The 22,815-nt window shown below is 43.4% G+C and overlaps 1 protein-coding gene across 6 annotated transcripts in view; it reads left to right on the forward strand.

Annotated features, from left to right (window-relative positions):
• The window catches only part of SPATS2L (spermatogenesis associated serine rich 2 like), a 178,365-nt gene extending 162,720 nt beyond the window's left edge, over window positions 1-15,645 (forward strand). For 3 of the 6 annotated variants that reach the window (XM_030916328.1, XM_010373603.2, XM_010373613.2), the window contains 4 exons: window positions 4,455-4,564; window positions 7,039-7,141; window positions 9,925-10,145; window positions 14,750-15,645. In XM_030916328.1, the coding sequence (XP_030772188.1) occupies window positions 4,455-4,564; window positions 7,039-7,141; window positions 9,925-10,145; window positions 14,750-15,145 (830 nt within the window). In that variant the 3' untranslated portion in view covers window positions 15,146-15,645. The remainder of the gene's footprint in view (window positions 1-4,454; window positions 4,565-7,038; window positions 7,142-9,924; window positions 10,146-14,749) is intronic. The other 3 variants (XM_030916326.1, XM_030916329.1, XM_030916330.1) reach the window with 2 other exon arrangements.
• The last annotated feature ends 7,170 nt before the right edge of the window (window positions 15,646-22,815 follow it).

The raw sequence follows: 22,815 nt of genomic DNA on the forward strand, positions 1-22,815 counted from the left end.
ATGGAATTTCTCCCCACTAACTACAGAACTGTCTTTACAACCACCGTCTTTAACTTGGTTCTCTGTGGTCTCAAGAGTATTTTTCACACTTTACATTTTCTGTAGAGGTTATAAACTATATTTTCTCAATTATAACAGAAGCTCCTAAATCTCTCATGGCATCTAACCCAGTGCTGAGAATACTGCAGGTACTTCATAAATACTTGTTAAATGAGTTATTGTAAATAAATCAGTATCTATAGACTGTGGGAACCGATATTAGTGAACAGTCATGTAATTGCAAAAAAGAGGAAGTATATTCTAGATGAAGAGATCTCACTTTATCAATAATATTCAGAGTTAGCATTTTGAGTATACTATACTAAACACCTCACATATGTTATTCCATGTATTTCCACAATAACCCTACAATATGTGATCAATTCCTACACAGATTTTACAATACAAGAAACCAAGTGTGTTGTAGTGCTAGGGTCTCAAACTTCATGTTTATACACAGGTAAGCACAGGTGTCAATTTCACTAGAGATATGGCAAGAAAACATTACTTTGTAAATTTGTAGTAACACAAACAAATTATGAAGTAGAATGCAAAATTCACGAGAATTTTTAAGGAATAAAAAGTATTTCAAAAAATACTTTGTGCTTGAAGAGCCACTTCTCTGGCTCCTGGCCCCCACCTTGGGATTTTGAGCATATTTGCTGCTTAGGGTTATTGCTTTGAGAAGCCTTAAGATTTTCTTTTCTTTTCTTTTTTTTTTTTTTTTTTGAAATGGAGTCTGTCTCTGTCTCCCAGGCTGGAGTACAGTGGCGCGATCTCGGCTCACTGCAAGCTCTGCCTCCTGGGTTCATGCCATTCCCCTGCCTCAGCCTCCAGAGTAGCTGGGACTACAGGCACCTGCCATCACGCCCGGCTGATTTTTTTTTTTTTTTTTTTTTTTGTATTTTTAGTAGAGACAGGGTTTCACCATGTTAGCCAGTATGATCTTGATCTCCTGACCTCGTGATCCGCCTGCCTTGGCCTCCCAAAGTGCTGGGATTACAGGCATGAGCCACCACGCCCGGCCAGCCTTAAGATTTTCTATGGTTCAGATAATATAAGCAAGTTTCCAATGTGTTTCAAAAACTTGAAGGCATTTATAAATCCTATTGAGAAAGTGGATTTCAGCATACCAGATACTGTTTATACATACGTAATATTAATTAAGTCTTGAATGCAGTGAAAACCTAAGCTGTACAGAATTGTCTCCCTCTACAGATTTCTGAAAGGATGGTGCTTCCAAAACATACTTACTATTCTATTGTAAATTACAGGATCAATGAAGCTTAAGATCTGATCTGTTTTTGTTTCTTGTTTGTGTGATTGATGTTTTTGAGGTGAAAACGTTCACCCCCTCCAGCCAAAGAATATTGGCTTTAGATCTCAAGTTTTAAGGCTTTGTTCATAATGAAAGACTTTGAAATGTTAATGAGACTATATGTAAAACGCATTTCAACACTTGCTGATGCAAAGTATTCGTTTCCATGCACATTTGCATGAGTGTAAACTCAGAATTTATTGATGATCTTGCACCTGCATTCCTATTTTAGGGCCCATTTATATCTATGTCTACAAAATCTTTTGTTTGGTATGAATGCCCAAGTTCTACTTAATCAAAAAGAACAATGACCCCTAATTGTCACCAGTGTCACAACTGATCATGAAGAAAAGTCAGATCTGTTGGACAGTGTCATCACTGAGGGTCTAATGACCCCTTTACTAGCTGCTTTTCAAGTCTGGACCTTCAGATTTTTATTACTATTATTATTATTATTATTTTGATGAGATGGGGTCTTGCTTTGTTGCCCAGGCAAGTCTTAAACTCCTAAGTCAAGCAATCCTCCTGCCTCAGCCTCCCAAAGTGCTAAGATAACAGGTGTGAGCCACTGCGCCTGGCACAGAATTAATTTTTTTATTTTGGTTTGCAAGAAGAACGTACCTCATTTCATCTTCCTACTTGAATTGTTTTCTCATGCTGCAGATGTTAGTCCCATCCATATGTTGAATTATAATGGCAAACAAATAACATAACCAATCAAAGGTATGGATCCTAAACAGTCTTAAGTGACCCCTGTGGAAAAGGAACTTCCATCCTTCTTTAGATATTCCCTTTAAGTAATAGATTCATTCATTCATTGAATTCTTCACTCAGCAAGCATATTGCATACCTCTTATGTACCAAGCAGGCACTAGGTGCCATGGACACAAAGAACTACATAGTGCAGTTCACACCGTAGTCCCAAGAGTGATTGGAGATGCTCGCAGGAAACAGATGGGTAACATTAATTTGCCAAATGGGGCAGGGAGAAACCGTGGCACACTGGGCACCCAACTCCATCTAAAGAGAGCAGTGGCTTCTTGGCTTCAGCCACTTGTCACCATGTAGTAATGTTGACCAACTATGGCCAGAAATTCCAGTACTTTAAGAGATGCCAGAGAGCCAGCTTTCAAATGGAATCTTCTGATTTTTAAATGTGGGCAATTAATTTGTAAATGTAATGTGTGAACCAAACAAGACATATGTACTTACTCTGGCTGAAAATGATAGTGAGCCACCTTTTTGTGACCTTTGGTCCAACTGCGTGTCCTGAAACATCATTTAGCAATATGTTGTCTACATTGAGATGAAACTTCCTTTCACTCTCATCATCCAGACAAGTTTTTCACTAGCTCCTCTGTATTCAGAAAGACTATTAGGCACAGATCTGTCTGCCCAGCCACATGGTATTGTAAATGGGGGCCAGGAGGAGCCCCAGTTAAATAATCAAAGCATGATTAGCATAGTTTGGCAGATGATAAAGCTGTATGAGTTATAGACTAATTATTAACATCTCAATATTGATATCAGCATAAAAAGATAATCTCTTGGGGCCGGGCACAGTGGCTCACGCCTGTAATCCCAGCACTTTGGGAGGCCAAGGCAGGCAGATCATGAGGTCAGGAGATTGAGACCATCCTGGCTAACACGGGGAAACCCCATCTCTACTAAAAATACAAAAAATTAGCCAGGCATGGTGGCGGGCCCCTGTAGTCCCAGCTACTCAGGAGGCTGAGGCAAGAGAATGGCATGAACCTGGGAGGCAGAGCTTGCAGTGAACTGAGACCATGCCACTGCACTCCAGCCTAGACAACAGAGCGAGACTCCATCTCAAAAAAAAAAAAAAAGAAAAGAAATGCCTTTCAGTCTGTCTAAAGAATGGTTTCTGATTTGCAGGGAATCTTAACTCTTGATGGATTCCGTACTTCTTTTTGGGCTTTTGCGGTGACTACTTTTTGACATTTTGTATAATAAGAACTGTTAAAATCAGAAATCTTATTGTTTGGCCCTGCATGTGTGCTGTGAATCTGGTCTAATAAAGCAGTTGATCCTTGTTCAGCCAAGCATAGAATGTGATTCCGACATGCATGTCATCTTAGATGAACACGTTTTTTCTTATAACTCAAAATGCTTGTCCCGAAGAAATGAAGGCAATTCATATGAGTCAAATTAGAGAGCCACAAGTCTATCTATCGAAAGATCCAACTTCATATTTAAATCTCATCCTGTGTGTTTGTATTGATTGCTTCTGAGCACCATAATCTTTTGGGAAACACGGGTATACACACACAGACACAAACTAACTGATAGGCTACTACATCTATTTGAACCTTTAGTTCATCTGAAGATGTGGGAAAATGTTGGAGCCAGAGTACTCCCCAGTGTCTTCTCTACGTGTGCAGATGCTAAAAAATTCACATGAATCTAGTTCTAGCTGGCCTAACTCACTCTCAAAATTTTTCCATTGGGGACACTTATAGAAAGACCTAAGACCCTCTGGGGTAGAACTTCTGTTTCTTTCCTGAATGGAAACATATCTGCAGAGTATCAAAAGCAGAGACATTTTTGGCTCACAAAAAAACTAATAAAGTTAGAGTTTTATGTCAGATTCCAATAACATAACTAGTCACCCTAAGTGAGTATGTGTTAAAGTTCAAGAGGGCTGCTGCTGTTAAAGTTTAATAGTGCAGCACATATAGAATGATTTCTGCTTAGTGAACTTCCTGTCTTTGCAGTATCACTCGGAAAGGATTTTAATAAGTGTTGTTTTTCAGAGATCGTTGTTCAGAGTAACAAACTTCCAAAGTCTAAATTCCGTAAGTGAGGTCATACACCAGTGGAGAAAATGTAGAGTGGGAATGTACAGTGAATCAGAAGGGACTGTATTTGGCTTGGGGATTGGTGGAGGAGGACAGGAGGAACTGGGTTGTTGGTAATAGGCACAGAGGGTGAACCCGCCTCCGTGACCAACTCAGAAAACACAGTCATGGTCCAACAAAGCAATCAGTCTGTGGAGCGAGAACTGATTCCAAGAAATTAGGTTATTTAATATGTTTCAATCTCTGGCCCTAATGTATGACTCCTCCTTATTTGGCAGTGGAAATCCTGACTGCTCGTCAGAAGAAAGCAGAAGAACTAAAGAGACTCACTGACCTCGCCAGTCAGATGGCAGAGATGCAGCTGGCTGAACTCAGGGCAGAAATTAAGGTCAGTTCTAAAATATCACAGCCTGAACCCTGAGCCAGAGAGCTGATCCCCATTATGTTTGTTTTGCATCCACAGAGTTCTGCTCTCTGAGGATCTAACATCTACACCCAGCTCTTTTCCACAGGGTGGAAATAGAGAACACAGAAGGGGGACGACCCACATAATCACTGTGTTTAAGTGTAGTGTGCTTTGAAGAAATGTGTAAATCCAAAGGAGAGGTACAAGCTATTTTGTCAGTCAGTAGAGACTGACCCAAATAAAGTAACTTGACCATGAATTATAGCTGGGATGGGGGATATTATTTTCACACATTATGATTTATAGGTATGCATATAAACACATCCACAGATGTATACACACACGCGAAGCCTGAACGTAGTGTAACGGTGAAGATTAGAAAGCATGCGGACTGTGGAGATTTCTTTCCTAATATTCTTTTCTAGTTTAGTTGCATTTGTATTAAGAATACTATCCATAAATACGTATTTATTAGATTCCTTCATTGACAAGCAACAGAAACTGACCCTGGCTAACCTCAAGGACAAGTAGAATTTGAAAGGATGTGAGTATAGCTCACCAAAGCAGACCACTATCTGAAAGCTCAGGTCAACAATTAGGTAGGAACTGGGGTGGTTCTGGTAAAATAAATAATCACTAGACATGCTGTCATGGGACCATCAGCCCTGTACCACCCCACTTGGCTCGGATCCCTAAGAGAGAGGCTCTGATTGGCCTCTACTTGGGTCACATCCATCATTTGGCCAAGAGAGGGTGTGACATCTTGATTGCCAGACCCACAGACTATGGATCTTTGAAACTGCATCAGGGTACAGTTACCAGAAGGGGAAATGGTTACCAGGAGGGCAAGTGTAACTGTTTACAACAAAATAGGAAGAAATTTTAAAATTCCCCTTATCCTCTTTTTCACCTAGTATACTACACACACACACACACACACACACATGCCTTCCAGCTTCATACCCACTTCCAGGAAACTAGAGTGGTTGCAAGACACAGCTGCTGCTAGCTTTGAAAGTAAAATTGCAAACTGGGGCATAAAACTGGCTTGGCGATGATAGACAGTGGCAGGTGACTTTTCAACTCTTTCCCTCCTGGTTGGGCATGAAAGCGGGCCCCATGGGGAAGAGGACCTCACCCGAGAGTGCTGAGGGTGTCAGTGGCCTTTCCACCTTCTCTGTTCTGGCCTGTGTGGCCTCTCACCCAGCCAATTGCAGTGGCCTCCTCACTAGTCTCTCTGCCTACACTGTCTCCCTCCAGCCTTGTAGTCCACTAAGACCAGACTTAAACTCCCAAAGCAGTTATCTCCTTACCCTCAGAAAGAAATTCACAACTGGACTTCAGTATATATTCTGACTTCCATCTCTCTCTACAAAAATCCCAGCTTGTTAGAACATCAAGTAAGAAATATAAAATTGCCAGCTTCCTGGTCTATTGAAATCAACTCATCTTCCGAGTTTCATTTCTGCCTATCAAAATCCCACCCATCATAAAATGGTTAGTAGCACAGGCTTTGGAGTGAAGCAGTCCAGCTGCAAAATTTTCCATTTCTGTGACCTGGGATAAGTTATGTGTTCTCTTAGATTCTTAGAACCTCAATTCCCCCATCTGTACAACAGAGGTAATAATAGTACTGACTTCATAATACTGTGATCAGATGAAACGAGATTATCTGGTAAGAATTTGGCCAGTGCCTGGTAAGTGTTCAATGATTTTTTCAGTGTTCCCTCTTACATAACTCTTTCCCCATAGACCTCAGTAGGAAGTAATTTCTTCCTCTTTTATATTCCTAAAGCACCAACCACATTCCACCTTGTACTGTAGTTAATGGTATCTGTTTTCCTTGCCATTGCTAAACTCCCTGGTAAACTCAGGAAGAGACTGAGTCAGTTATTTCTGTATTTCTCACCGTTGTCTTCTACACATAGATCTTAATTTTAAATGAATTGAAAAATAATCTTTCTCACTTCTTTTCACACCACTTGAAATTCTGCCATTTAAAATAATATCTTCCAGACACTAAAGGCTTTGTGGACTTCCCAGTTCCCTATTAAAATAGGGATGGGGGTCTAGGAAGGAGGACATGTTTTCTCTTGATGGTTAATACCTTAGCAGGCACTTGGCCAAACTCAGAAGACCCTGCCAGAACGCAATTCAGAAAATTATTAGGAGGGCGAGGGGTGCTAAAAGCTTAAATAGATGAGTCAGACACACATTCCATGTAGGCCCAAATGAGAAACACAGGCCCCTCACATATTCCCCAGGCAGGATGATGATCATTCCCTAGCCAGGTCAGGACTAAGACTGAGCATGGAGCCTCCCAGCAACAGGGCTGGAAAGATCCCCACCAGGTCAGCACTGCCGTGGACACCGGAAGAGCAGAGTGAACGCATCCACAGGGTGCCTCGGTCATTTCTGTAATCATGGGGCTCCTGCTTTCCATCTCTTTCCTCCAGCACTTTGTCAGCGAGCGTAAATATGATGAAGAGCTCGGGAAAGCTGCCCGGTTCTCCTGTGACATCGAACAGCTGAAGGCCCAAATCATGCTCTGCGGAGAAAGTGAGTTTTGCATACTTGCTAAATAATTCTGTGTGAGTAACCTTGGTGCTATCTGGAGTTGCTATTGGAAATGTCAGGTGTGCAGTCCCCCCAGGGTACTAACGTGAGGTCTAAAGAGATTTAATGATCTAAGCTCATGACACAAGTCACCAGAAATGTCGAGATTTGAACTTAAAGAGTCTTCAAATGCCACTGCCCATCAGTAACTCCCCAGGATTTATTAAGTGGAACAGAACAGGTCAACTAGTTTATACCTTTTGCAAACTTTTATGAAGCACTTCCAGTTAAACTGCTTCTCTGATTTCAGACAGCCCTAGTTCCACAGAAACTCGTTAGGCAGAGCGTGAGTCTCCCTAACATGTCAGGGAACAATCGGTTATTGTTGTGCAGGGCCCAGCTGTTGCACGGGCCCCTCAGCAGTGCCCTGAGCCTCGGCCCTTGGTTCTCTGTGCTGAGTGAGGCTACAGATAATGAAAGACTTCACTCAGCCATTAGCTTTAGTCTTGTTCCCTATTAAGCCTTAATTAGAGCAGCTAATGTGCAACAAAATTGGCTGCTATATTTTTCCCCCACACCAGCCCACCCACAAGGGGAGGTGGGAATGAGCACTGAAGCAGCTTTAAGGATGGCCGCAAGGAGGAGAGGACTAGTGAATGATGCAGAAACCCACAGCCTCGCAGTCAGCTGAAAAATTAAGATTTGGCTGCACTGCCTATTATGATGTAATTAACTATACTATACTACACTGCATACATATATAGTAATACAATTTGCTTTTATCACTTCACAATCTATGGTAGACATTTTTTCATATCAATATATTTAACCAGTCATTTATCTAAGTATAATTGATGTCACCAGTCTTCTGGTTGCTGCATTTAGATTGCTTCCAGTTTTTCACCATTAAAATAACACTGCTGATCACCTGAGGCCAGGAGTTCGAGGCCAGCCTGGCCAACGTGGTAAAACCCCCGTCTCTACTAAAAATACAAACATTAGCTGGGCGTGGTGGCAGGCACCTGTAAACCCAGCTACTAGGGAGGCTGAGGCAGGAGAATTGCTTGAGCCAGGACCCCAGGAGGCAGAGATTGCAGCGAGTGGAGATCATACCACTGCACTCCAACCTGGGCAACAGAGCAAGACTGCATCTTAAAAAATTAATTAATTAATTAATTAACACTGCTGCGAGCATCCTTGTCCACACATCCTTGCCAATTATTTGATTTTCTGACTGCATTTTTAAAAATTATTCCCCCCCCCCCGTACTCTTCCTTATGAAAGAATCTACCTATTTGCCATTCTCCATCCCCAGCTTTTGCCCCACCCTCCTTTCCACTTCAGCCTTCAATGAGCAAGACAGTGATGCTGAGTGACGCCCTGTCACCGATCTCAGGGGTGATGGAGAGGTGCCCCTTCACCTCTTTTCCTCCTGAGCATTTCAAGTGCCATCTAGTGGGAGAAATGGTCCCTTACCAAATTCCAGGTGTCCATTCTGAAAGACACCATAATCATCCAAAGGCCCTTCCTTCTCAGCTTTGTTGCGAGCACACTGAGAACCCACAGGTACTGAACCGGAAATAGCAGTCCCTGATCTGCAGACAATAATGACCCCCTGAAACTGAATCTGGTGAGCACAGGAGCCACAGAAATCCCCTGGTCACATTTGGACAGCCCCAGCTTGCTGTCACACCTTCCCAATACACTGAAGGGACTGGAGATGCATCCCTGACCTTTCCATTTCTCTTGTATTATGACCGCTACTGATCCCGCCTAATCCTCTAGCAGAACTCTGGGATTAAATCTGATCCAACAAAGGGAGCAAACAAAATTGCTTTCAAAAATTGGTGACAGTTTTAAGAATCAAAGAAAGGTCTAGCTGGCAGTCAGATTCTGGTGAACTGTGAGAGGGAAGTGGTGGCTTTATCCTTGAATTGATTCCCTCCAGTTCTGATTCAGTGTAATCATGTAGAAATCATCCCAGCATAAACCACCACTTTCAAAACCAGCAGAAATGGTCATAATAAACGCTGAGCAGACCTGCCTGAGCCCTGAGCCCTGAGCTCTGATGGGTGTCTGCCTAATTAGCCTGCCTTGCCTGGAACCTTGGAAGCAGTACATATCTGCAGTGAGGCTGCAGAAAACAGGGCTGATTAAAGGTGGGATAATGGAGCACTAATGAAATATACAAGATGCCTTAGGGGCTGGCAGGCCCGGCCCTGTGTTTGGGGGATATGCCTGACCCAGAGTAACAGAATTCCTGACATCCAACATCACCCCATTCCCAAGCTCTCAGAACATCATGGATCTGACAGGCCAGAGTGTCCACATAGCTCCCAATCTTTCTGTGTCTGCAGTACCAATTGTTCCAGGGAACTGATCAGGGAGGTGAGAATGGGTTCGGTAATGGGGGATCTATGAGGCAGAGTGCATTTGCAGACAGGGCCAGAGAAGGAACCTTGAGGTTTCATTATCTCTTTTCCCTTGGTGGTTCTTGACCTAAAGAATAATATTTAAGTTGCTCAGATGTGTCTTATTTCCTACAAATGTCTCCCAACTTGGATGATTATGCTGTAATCACAGTTCAGTGAGTCCCACAAGAGAAATTTGGTTGTTCTCTTAAGCACCAAGGTGCCCTTTCAAATAACATCTTTCAAAAGAAAACTTTCTTAATGTTTCTGTGGAGCTCCTGGCCAGTTTCTTCATCTTCTAGCGCTTCGTAATGGGTTACTGAGGCAGCAGTGTTGGAGGTGCAGCTCATAACACTGAGCACTTTCTTATTGCAGTTACACATCCAAAGAACAACTATTCCTCAAGAACTCCCTGCAGCTCCCTGCTGCCTCTGCTGAATGCACACGCAGCAACCTCCGGGAAACAGAGTAACTTTTCCCGAAAATCATCCACTCACAATAAGCCCTCTGAAGGCAAAGCAGCAAACCCCAAAATGGTGAGCAGTCTCCCCAGCACCACCGACCCCTCTCACCAGGCCATGCCGGCCAACAAGCAGGTAAGCAGACACTGGTGCAGGGTGCCAGGGCGGGGAACCTGTTTCCAGAGGAATGAAACAGCAGCTCCTAGATTCTGGGCCTCCTGGGGTCACACTCAGGCTCCCGCCACCTGCCCTTACCCACTCACCACCCAGCAGCACTGCCCAGCTGGCCTCTTGGGAACTCCCCTGGTTGCTCTCGGCTGTGCCTCCCAGGTGCTTTCCCATGTGGAGGAAGTGGCCTGCTTACACTCTTGACCACATGAGCAGAGTCCACCCAGGTGACACGGCTCTTCTCATGACTAGGACTGCCACCATCCCTGGGGCCCCAAAACCAGCCCACATGTGGAAGGGACCCACAGAGACTCAGGAACAAGATTCGGAACCTGGCCACTGATACCATTAATGAGAGGAAACCTGGCATTTGTTTTTTAAGATCTTTTAATCCCCACTTTTGTTTAGCTGATCAATAAGAGGCTAAAGTTAGTGCAGTCTTTTCTTGGGATTTCAGTAAGGAGAATACATTTCAAAATGGCATTCTTTATCCTTATCTACTATGACGTCTAAAACACAAGTGTCCAAAGAACAATCTTCCTTCTCTCCTTCTGCTTCTCCACTATATCTTTTGGAGGTGATTTCCCCCTTATCCTTAGAGAATTCACAAAAAATTGGGATCTGCCGGGTGCAATGGCTCACTCCTGTAATCCCAGCACTTTGGGAGGCCGAGATGGACAGATCACTTGAGGTCAGGAGTTTGAGACCAGCCTGGCCAACATGGTGAAACCCTGTCTCTACTAAAAACACAAAATTTAGCCAGGCATGGTGGCACACGCCTGTAATCCCAGTTACTAAGGAGGCTGAGGCAGGAGAATCACTTAAACCTGGGAGGCGGAGGTTGCGGTGAGCCAAGATCACACCACTGCACTCCAGCCTGGGCAACAGAGTGAGACTCCATCTCAAAAAAAAAAAAAAAAGAAATGGATCTGATGATATAGAAGTTGGACATGCTATGCTATAAAGATACATTTTATCTCCAAGAAGAAGTCTTTTTTTTTTTTTTGTAAGTCTTTTAAAATGCTGGTTTTCTAACAGGTATCTTGTTGAGTTTTGTTGTCTTGGCCTTTGAGAATTCTTATTAATGACATTGACAGGTGTTTCTCAGGCCCTGAAGTCCTCATGAGCTGTAAGATAGCACTTTGACAAGGAGCATGTTATAATCTCATTAGTTAAAGATAATAATCACATCTGTTTTTACTTGTAGTCTAAATATATCTTCAGCTTTTGTTCTTTTTTTTTTTTTTTTTTTTTTTTTTTTGGCACAGTCTCGGCCCACTGCAGCCTCAACCTCCTGGGCTCAAACAGTCCACTAGGCTCAGCCTGCAGGGTAGCTGGGACTACAGGTGTGTGCCACCACGCCTGACTAATTTTTTTTGTATAATTTTTGTAGAGGTGGGGTTTTGCCATGTTGCTCTCAAACTCCTGGGCTCAAGCAATCTGGCTGCTTCAGCCTCCCAAAATGCTAAGATTACAGGCATGAGCCACCATGCCTGGCCTCTCTGTTCATTATTAAAGACAATGCTAATAATTAAGTCTAAAATTTAGTCTGTTTCCCTTTTTCATAATTTCTTTAAAAACAAAGGAGGCTAGATTAAGTACTATCTATGTAAATACTTTTTCAATTCTCTGGTTTAGCATTTTAGGTAGTGGCTCATGTAAGTTGAAATATACTCAAATATCTAAGTGAGAACACTGTAGACCCAGGCAAGAAGGGCCTATGGACTGGGCGCTGTGTTTTCAAGTAACCTTCTTGACCCTCCTGCAGCCGTGGCCCTCTCTACAGAATAAGGAGTCAGAGAGAGCAAGGAAACAGGGCCACTGGAAATTACACTCTTTGTTCTGAAGCATGCTGCCAGTCAGTACTCGAGATCCTGGGTTTCTCTTCCCACGTGGGCCCAAGCCTGCTCACAGGATCTGCCTGGACCACTTTCCTGTATACATCATCTTGAAGACAAACGACACAGCCAGTTTTCACACCCATCTGCCCGAAGGGTGGGAGTGGAGGCGATGCTTAGGTGTGCAGTCTAGAATGTCTACATTCGTGTGTGCAAGGCCCCCTTACAATGTGGGATGGAGCCAGAGGTAGGAAAAGAGTATTCATACGTATGGTGTGTGAACCCCGAAAATCTGAAACAGGTCTCAGGTAACTTAGAAAGTTTATTTTGCCAAGGTTGAGGACATGCACCCATGACACAGCCTCAGGAGGTCCTGATGACATGTGCCCAAGGTGGTGGGGCATGGCTTGGTTTTGTACATTTTAGGGAGGCAGGAGACATCAATCCATTTGTGTAAGGTGAACATCGGTTCAGTCCAGAAAGGTGGGACTACTGGAGGCAAAGGCGGACAACTGGAAGTGAGGAGGGGGCTTCCAGGTCTTAGGTAGATGAAAGACAGATGGTTGCATTCTTTTGAGTTTCTGATTAGCCACTCCAAATGAGACAATCAGATATGCATTTATCTCAGTGAGCAGAGGGGTGACTTTGAATAGAATGGGAGCCAGGTTGGCCCTAAGCAGTTCCCAGCTTGACGTTTCCCTTTAGCTTAGTGATTTGGGGGCCCCAGGATTTATTTTCCTTTAACAGATGTATGGACCTACATTTGTACTCTTGGCTCTAGGCTCTGAATTATTGGGGGTTGGTCTGCCGTAAACCTATACCATCCAGTCACTGCACAAATCAAGAACCTTATATATTTGTAACTCATCAAATTTCATGTTTTTGTAAGAGGTTTGATTTTCAAAAAAGGTTTATATTTATGTTACAACTTAAGAGTCTTGTCAGGAGACAGTATATAAAGTGGGAACAGCTCCACCATTTCCCAACTATAGATAGACCTTGGGCAAGTCCCTGAAACTCCTTATCCTCATCTATAAAATGAAGCACATAATAGCAACTATCTTAGAGGGTGATTCTGATGTTAAATGAGGTAGTGCGTGGTAAGGAACCCCATTCAGTGCCTGGTAAGCACTCAATGAGCGTTGGCTATTACTGACCTCGAGGAGTTCAGAAATCTTTCCCTTGCACAGGAGCTTAATCCATTCCATCCTTACTACTCATCCATTTACGTTCCTGGCCACTGATTTGTTGAAGGAATGATTTTTTAATAGAGGCTTCAAAATTTATTTGCTTATAACTGCAGAAAGTTTAGAAAAACAACGAATGACCTCTGTGAAAATACACCTTATTTCTGCATGCCACCAAGACCTGCCAGATGCACTTCACCCCGTATTTGTCCAAGATAATGTTTCTGAACTATGAAGATATTTGTTTTGAAATAAATTAGAAAAGCTACTTTAGAGAAGAAAAGTTACAGAATTTTATTTGAAGAAAAGTTACAGAATTTTATTTTTTCTTCACTTGCGTAATTAGAATTCCTATGCATGGTTTTCAACAGGAAATTTTCCTTGACCCCTTCGCAGGCCTCGCAACAGGGATGCCTCACTTACTTAGCCTGAAGCTCTCAACCCCTTGAGGGAGGGAGAGCATGCAAGTGAGCAGGTGCAGGAGCTAGAGCAAGCACTTTTGCACGCTGGCAGGATCAAAACTCCATGCAGTCCCACAGCAGTGCCTAGGGTGGTACCCGTGACCCCTGGAGCCCCAGAGGGCATGTGTTGCAATGCTCCTTTAGCTTTTCAGTTCAAGGATGGCTTAAGTGTTTAACAGCTCAATAAACCTTCTACTTTTTCATAAAGGCAGAGGGTCAGTGTGACACTTTTCTGTATCCTGAGCTCTTGTCCAGCATCCATGAAAAATCAGGTCATATGAACAAATTGTAAACACGGGGGATTTTATTGCCAATGAAAGTGGCTTTCAGCAGGAGGGAGAGCTGGAAAATGGGGATGGAGTGAGAACGTATTGTTGCCCTGAAGTCCAGCCGTCTTCGGCTGGACTCTTCTCCAAAGTCTTGCCATCAAGCAGTCCTGCTAAAGTCAAGCTGCTTCTCTCCGACTCAGACTGCAGTCTCCGACGTGCAGCTGCTTCTCCTCTTCTCCTCTTCTCTGCTCTGTGCCAGTGGAGCCTGGGATTTTTATGGGTACAGGATGTGGGGTGGGGTGGGCCAGGGGTGGTTTTGGAAAAGGCAACATTTGAGCAGGAAAACAGGAATATAAAGTTCTCACTTTGGGCTTGAGAGTGGGGCTTGGCGAGGGACCCCACCCTTTTTCTGTCTACAATTTCTGTGCCTCCTGTCCCTCTCAGTCTCTACAGAATGTCTCAGAAATCTCCATAGTACAGGATCATCATTACTCTTCCCCTGGCTTCTATTTTATTCTGCTATAGTTTAAGCATCTTTATGAATTTTATTTGACCCAGTTTTTGAATTGTCTGTCTTAGGCTTCTGTAACCTCTCTTTCAACATCATTTTCTTGCAGTTCCATTTACAAAACAGTCCACTGTTCTTTTAAGATTAATAATTTTATCGGCTTGACCTCATCTTCATGTTTTCTGATTCTTCTGGTGTATTTAAAAAAAAACACTTACCTGTGGCTAGAGATTTGGTTTCCCTGATGTCTACTGGTGTCATCTGTGGCTTGCTGGCATCTCATACTTATCTCTTTTCTTTTTTGGTAGAACGGATCTTCTAACCAAAGACGGAGATTTAATCCACAGTATCATAACAACAGGCTAAATGGGCCTGCCAAGTCGCAGGGCAGTGGGAATGAAGCCGATCCACTGGGAAAGGGCAACAACCGCCACGAACACAGAAGACAGCCGCACAACGGCTTCCGGCCCAAAAACAAAGGCGGTGCCAAAAATCAAGAGGCCTCCTTGGGGGTGAAGACCCCCGAGGCCCCGGCCCATTCTGAAAAGCCCCGGCGAAGGCAGCATGCTGCAGACACCGCGGAGGCCAGGCCCTTCCGGGGTAGTGTCGGTAGGGTTTCACAGTGCAATCTCTGCCCCACAAGAATAGAAGTTTCCACAGATGCAGCAGTTCTCTCAGTCCCGGCTGTGACGTTGGTGGCCTGAGCTAGGAGGAAAAAGAGCAGTTTTCACTCAGTTTTGGTTCCCTGCCCGAGGTGCTGACCCAATTCGCTGCCAAAAGAGAGTCAATCAGAATATACAAATCCTGTATGGTTGTGTCATCCTCTCTTAATCATTTTTACTAATTCTAATAATCAGCTCTAGCTTGCTTCATAACTTTCATGGCTTTGCTTGATCTGTTGATGCTTTCTCTCATCAAGACTTTGCAGCATTTTAGCCAGGCAGTATTTACTCATTGTTAGGAAAATCAAGATGTGACTGAAGATCAGAGGCTCAGTTAGCAACCTATGTTGTAGCAGTGATGTCAGTCCATTGATTGTCTTTAGAGAGTTAATGTTACAAAAAAGAATTCTTAATAATCAGACAAACATGATCTGCTGAGGACACATGCGCTTTTGTAGAATTTAACATCTGGTGTTTTTCTGAAAAAAATATATATACATATATTGCTTTATTTGAAACAAATTAAAATATGCTGCATTTGACACCTGGCTAGTTTCTTTTATTGATACCCACCTAGTTATTGAATGTACTGTTTAGTGCTTTCAAAAAAAAACTTTAGAGACTAGAGGTTGTGGCGCAAAGCTCTGTATAATAAATACTGTTTCTCTTGAGACAAGTACTTTTTCAGGAAAAAAAAAAAATATATATATATATATATACCCTTTCAATTAGATTACACACAAATAGATGGATATGCACCCTGATTGTCTTAGACTCACCATGTGGGCAGTTGGGCAGTTGGAAACATTGGTTGCAAGTACCACAAACCTCAGCTGAGCCTAGCTTAAACAATAAGAATTTATTGGTTCAGTGAGTGAAAAGTCCAGTTGGTCCAATTTGATCAGGGTTTCAGCTCTCATCTCTTTTTTTTTTTTTTTTCCTTTTTCCTTTTTTTTTTCGTTTTTCTTTTTCTTTTTTTTTTTTTTTTTTTTTTTTTGAGACAGTCTTGCTCTGTCACCCAGGTGGAGTGCAATGGCAAGATCTCGGCTCACTGCAACTTCCACCTCCTGTGTTCAAGCCATTCTCCTGCCGCGGCCTTCTGAGTAGCTGGGATTACAGGCGTGCGTCACCACGCCCAGCTAATTTTTATATTATTAGTAGAGACAGGGTTTCACCATGTTGTCCAAGCTGGTCTCGAACCCCTGACCTCAGGTGATCCACCCCCTTTGGCCTCCCAAACTGCTGAGATTATAGGCATGAGCCACCGCACCCGGCCAGCTCCCATCTCCTGATTATCTTAGCTCTCGTTTCCTCCTTGGGTTGACATTGCATTCAGAATGGTGGCAAAGGGCCACCATACTCTTAAGACTCAAGTCTATTCTCCACACTGTCCAGAGGAGAGAAGTTATCCTAGTAGCTTCTACATGGAGCAAGTGTCTTTCTCAGAAATTCCAGCAAAGGTCTTGCATACCATTGCTGGTAGGCCTGTCCCTTAAACCAATCATGAAAGAGTGGAGAGAAGTGAATGGGATGAACTAATTTGCATAGACTAATCAGAGCCCACCCCTGGAGCCACAGTGTGGCCATCTTCCCAGAGTTCCTGAGCTAGATGGAGAAGGGATACTTCTCAGAAAGGGAAAATGGATACCTGGTGGCGCAAACCCCAAATAGCCCCAGTTCCCCTAACTTTGACTGCAGGGCAGTCCAGTTTGGGTGCTGCTTCCATTGCACTCACATATGTCCTACAGATTTGTTGGCTAATCACAAGTGCAAATGCTTATTCTCAGCTCAATATTAACATTTTTTCTGGCAACCCAGGTTCACTGGTTCTCTTCCACAGAGCAGCCCTGAGCAGCTGAGCCTGCAAGCCACGCAAGCATCTGTTTCTTCTTTTGCCAAGTACAGGAGGATGTTTGCTCTCTCTGTAGAGAGCTTTCTGAGGTCTCTGGGTGTACCCAGAGATTTAATAGGAATTCTAAATGTTAAGTCACATTCCAGGAAGGAAGGAAGAGTTGTTCGTTCAAATAAGAAAGATAAATGTTCAGCACTGTAGGCCCTGTTTACCCCATCTGAGGCCCTGAATTTATATATTACAAGACAGAAGGATTTTACACAGGTTTTTATGTAGCAAGATTTTGCTTGCACTGAAAAATATCAGTGTAAGTGTGACCACTTTAAAGATGAGTCAAGTAATTCTTCAAACAGGGAAAAAAAATGAATTTGCCAGGTCAAGAGTGCACCTGCCTTTGTCAGAGTCGAACCCAACCACTCTTGACCTTGAATCACTCCCTCAGGGTTAAGAAAGCCCAAACACATTCCTGAGCACAGAGCAGATACTCCCATGTCACTGAAAAGAAACAAAAGAATGCTAACAAGTGCTCAGACCTGATTACATTTTTTCCAACATTTTTGCCTTTTTATTTTTGAGACAGGGTCTTGCTCTATCACGTAGGCTGGAGTGCGTGATCATGGCTCACTACAGCCTTGAACTCCTGGGCTCAAGCCATCCTCAGCCTCCCAAGTAGCTGGAACTACAGGTGTGCACCACAACGTCCCAGGTAATTTTTTTTAATTTTTAGTAGAAATGAGGTCTCACTATGGTGCCCAGGCTGGTCTTGAACTCCTGAGCTCCAGTGATCTTCCTGCCTTGGCCTCCCAAAGTGTTAGAATTACAGGTATAAGCCACCTCGCCTGGCTGGTTTTTGCCTTTCTCATAGACCCTGGGCATGTGAGCATTTATTAATTTGCATTTTTGAAACAGTAATTTCAATATTTTAGTGCCAGTGTCAGGCCACTTAAACACTATATTACATATCTTCATCTGTCTGGTGGAACTATTGGTGTGATCCTAGAGAACTGAGTCCTATTCTGCCATTCATTTAAAGTGTTTTAAATTCTAATCTCTCTACTTAATGCACAGTAGTCAAAAGAATAGATTCTTCTCTCTTAAACATTTGCTTAGTAGAGGTTAAAATAGTTTAATACTCATGAAGATCGAATAACTTCAAACTCACATTGTAGCACATAGATCTTCCACCAAGACTTCATCTGTGAAATCCACACTTCCCTGTTGGGTTCCCAATTACATTCCAAATTTACATTTCTTTTGAGAATCTCTGCATACTCCAGCTCTGTCTAGAAGTGCTTAATGCAGCAAGACACAAAAAGTTAAATGCAAATTGCTGCAAAATTCACCCTCAATGGAGGACTAGAAACACAACATGTCCAATTTAAAGCTCAGTTCACAAGCAGTCCAATTCTGCTGGCTTCAGAAAAAGAGATTCTAATTAAACATTCTTAGGGAAGGACATCAAATGAGGTTAATGGGAAACGTTACCAGATTAAAAGCAGTTTTTTGCCAAAGTAACATTTGGAAATTCTGACTCTCTGAAAGCCTTGATTTGAACCTCAAACTTGATTTCACCATAGGAAGTGGGGATCAAGGGCCTGCGCAGTTCTTTTCCTAGACCAGTTCGGTGCTCCCCACCCCCTCGCAGGCACAGGTCCGCAACCAGATAGGGAGATGCCTGAATTTCAGGCTACCTTTGACAAAGCTTTCTCCCTCCCTCCCTCCCTTTGCAGGCTGCATCCCATGCTGCCTGCTTAAGGCGCCCTCATGTGTCTACAGATGGTAAAATGTTTATTTCTCAACAGACGTTACAGTGATAGCATCCAATGACCTATGTAACGGCACTCTTTTTTGCCGTACTTGTTTTTTGAGACGGAGTCTGGCTCTGTCCCCCAGGCTGGAGTGCAGTGGCGCGATCTCAGCTAACTACTACAAGCTCCACCTCCCTGATTCACGCCATTGTCCTGCCTCAGCCTCCCAAGTAGCTGGGACTACAGGCGCCCGCCACCTCGCCCGGCTAATTTTTTGTATTTTTAGTAGAGACGGGGTTTCACCGTGTTAGCCAGGATGGTCTCGATCTCCTGACCTCGTGATCCACCCGCCTCGGCCTCCCAAAGTGCTGGGCTTACAGGCGTGAGCCACCGCGCCCCGACCCCGGTCACTTGTTCTTAAGTTTCTTAAGCAAACTATAAAATAGCAAAAGACCAAAAAAAAAAAAAAAAAAAAGGAAAACAAGCAATTCACTTAATACATTGTTCCAGCATTTCCTTGAAAGTACTGAGCCATCTCAGTGGCTCTGATTTTGTGAGAAAATTATGAAGAGTTGCGAAGTACCAGTGATTCTCTTGTTACTTAGCTAAGAATTTGAAGCATAATTTAAATACTATTCTTTACAATCCATTATGAGGATTTAAAAAATCTTTTTGCTTCTTTAATACATTCTAACAAAGTTTTCTGTTTATTCTTAGTTTCAAAGAACCAGGTCCCCAGTCCTGGGAGGCTGCTCCACCGGCGGAGCCCAGTGTTTAATCTCATTATAGCAGCCCCGCAGGCAAAGGCTCTCTGGTCTGAATCTCGTCTTTCTATCTGAGAAATACACAATGCTGCTCTCATCACTCAAGGTTCTTACACATTAATGATTAATTATCAGAAGCCCCTTTGTCTGAGAACTCTTTTTTCCCACAGCTCAGAGGAGCTTCTGGGGCTGCCACTAAATTCCAGTTTCATAGGAAGAATTGCCACAAACAAATTTTACGAAATAATGAGTATATTCTAAAGCAAATTTGTCTGAGAAATTATGTAGACTTCTGGCAAAAAATAAATAAATAAATAAATAAATAAATAAATAAATAAATAAATCAGAAGCATGACTGTGAGACAATGGCCAAAGAACTTCTACAAAAAAATAGCAGCGTAAAAAAAAAAAAAAAAAAGATATCCATTTCTTCTTCTTTTTTTTTTTTTTGATAGGGTTTTATTCTGTAGCCCAGGCTAGAGTGCAGTGGTACAATCACGGCTCACTGCAGCCTCCACCTCCTGGGCTCAAGCGATTCTCCAGCCTCAGCCTCCCGAGTAGCTGGGACTAGAGACACGTGCCACCACACCTGATTAATTCTTGTATTTTTAGTAGAGATGGGGTTTCGCCATGCTGCCCAGGCTGGTCTTGAACTCCTGAGCTCAGGCAATCTGCCCACCTTGGCCTCCCAAAGTTCTGGGATTATAGGCTTGAACCATCATGCCCAGCTATCCTGTTTTTAACTTCAGATACTTAGATTTGAATTCAATTTAATTGTTCCTAGTCCTTTGAAAGAACGCACTTTCTGTAAGTTACCATCATTGTGTAACAAGTCAGCCAATAACATCATTACTCCTCTGCCAACACCTGACATATAGTAGGCACTCAATGAACACTGATTAGAAGAGAGAGAAGATATGAATAGGTAACCAATTCCAATACCTCCAGAAAATTCTGGAGTCTAAATGACTTGTGCAGAGTAACCCAGTAAAACAATCCTAGAGAAAACAGGAGAAGAGAGCAGAGCAGCTGAAGTAACCGACCCTCAAAGCCACCTGTCTGGATTCCAGCACTGGCTTCACCACCTCCTGGCTGTTTAAACCTGGGCACGTTTCTAAACATCTCCTTACCTTGGTTTATCCATAGGTGAATGGGGCAAGTAACTGGAACTACCTCACAGAGTTGTTATGAAGATTGAATAGTTAATATTTGCAAAGCATTAGGAATAATCCTGGCACTTTATATCGATCCCAGGCTGGAGAGAGTAACCACAGAGTAATTTGCTAGGGAAGCTTTATCGATGTATATGGGGAAGATAGATGGACAGAAATAACTAGTAACAGGAGATTAGCTACTAAAGGGTAAGAACTCTGAAGACAACAGGAATCGCTGATACAGGGACTAGTCACTACTAGAGACGAGACAAAGTACCCAAGAAACAAATACACTTGAAAGAGCTTTCCCCCACCCTGAAGGCTGACACTGGGCCTTGTTGGAGAGGGCGCAGTTATAGCCACTGGAGGATGGAGCAGCTTGCTGAGGTGTTGCAGGCTGGAGCTGGCAAGCTGGAAGCCACTCAGATTCACCAGGAATCCACCTGCAGGGGTGCCATTAAACCTGCTGGGACTCCAGCTGGAACACCAGCAAAACTCACCTGGAAACCACACACAGGGGTGTTGTTGAATTGTCTGTGGAGCCAGCAGGGAGGCCCACTCAAAAGGAAGCTGCACAAGGCAGTGCTCGCTGAGGGTGAAAGCCACTGGATATCCCACACTGGGACGAAGCACTGCAGCAGCCAGACCCGGGCTGCACCCTGAACCTGGAAGAAGAGGGCCCTTCTGCAGTGTCCCACCAATGACAAAGCTTAACATCATGCCAGCTGGTGAGAGAAGTGTTTACAGGGTCCAGCTCTAGTATCACAAGCAGCACAATAAAGAGTGGATTTGGAAGCAAGAGGCAATGAATTGATAACCAACATATCCTTAGTAAGCTCTATGAGAATATTTGACCAGACCAGGTGCGGTGGCTCATGTCTGTAATCCCAGCACTTTGGGAGGACCAGGCAGGTGGATCACCTGAGGTCAGGAGTTCAAGATCAGCCTGGCCAGCATGGCGAAACCCCGTCTCTACTAAAACTACAAAAATTAGCTGGACTTGGTGGTGGGCCCCAGTAATCCCAGCTACGTGGGAGGCTGAGGTAGGAGAATCACTTGAATCCAGGAGGCGGAGGTTTCAGTGAGCCAAGATTGCGCCACTGCACTCCAGCCTGGGCAACAGAGTGAGACTGTCTCAAAAAAAAAAAAAAAAAAAAGTGTTTGATCAATAGAATAAATAGCTATAGCTATGCAGCATACAGAAGACTTGAGTCCTATCTAGTTCATCTCTGGGAATAGGAGTAGCAAGCTCCTATGAGAGCAGACCTAGCATTGTGCTTAGGGGCCCAGACTCTGGAGTAACATGCCATGGATGTGAATCCTAGCTTTGCCTTCCGCTAGCAGCTGGACAGCTCACTTAAGCCCTCTGTGCTTCTGTTTCTCCATCTGTAAGATGGGGATGATGATAATGCCCACCTGCATCATAGGGTTAGCATATTAAATAAGTTTATAAACAATTAGAAGAGTACATCTTAGCTTTTATTAGGTAGTCCCTTGGTCAGAACAGCAAGTGAAAATGTTCCAAATTTTATGCCAAAACCAGAAATGTAATTGGGAGCTTAAAGGATGGAGTTTTTAAAAGCGAGACATCCTTCCTTCTGTATCACCCTCCCCGTCAATTCCCATGGCTCTACTCCTGCCTATGATTGACAGCTCCGATGTTTTCTTGCTAATCCACAGCCCCTGATTAGGAGAGGCAGTTAACCTGCTCAAGTTAAGTCACCCAGTTAGAGCAATGGTTCTCAACTGGGGATAATAGATGCACCCCCCCGACCCCAGGAGACATTTGGAAAAGTCTGGAGATATTTTTGATTGTCACGACTGGGGCAGGAGTGCTAGCCAGAGATGCTGCTAAACATCCTATCATGCACAGTATAATCCTAACAATAAAGAATTATTTGGTCTAAAATGTCAATAAAGCCACTGTTGAGAAACCCTGATCTAGAGGGTACAGGGGTTTAGAGAAAGGAGACAGAAGTTGAGTAGATGAGCCAGGACATGTTTCCTTGATTCCTCCAACTATGCTGGGTTCTTGGCTCGTTCAGCCTCGGTGACCAACTCCAGACTGTGTGACCTATAGCTGGGTCTAAATGTACAATTTCTGATGTCCCTGGACTACTAGTGTCATCTACATAGAAACCGAATCCCCAGGTCTTCCACACCAGGAAATGAGGGAATAGATTCTTGAAAGAGC

This window comes from Rhinopithecus roxellana, chromosome 14, assembly GCF_007565055.1.
Source record: "Rhinopithecus roxellana isolate Shanxi Qingling chromosome 14, ASM756505v1, whole genome shotgun sequence".
Taxonomy (NCBI): Eukaryota; Metazoa; Chordata; class Mammalia; order Primates; family Cercopithecidae; genus Rhinopithecus; species Rhinopithecus roxellana.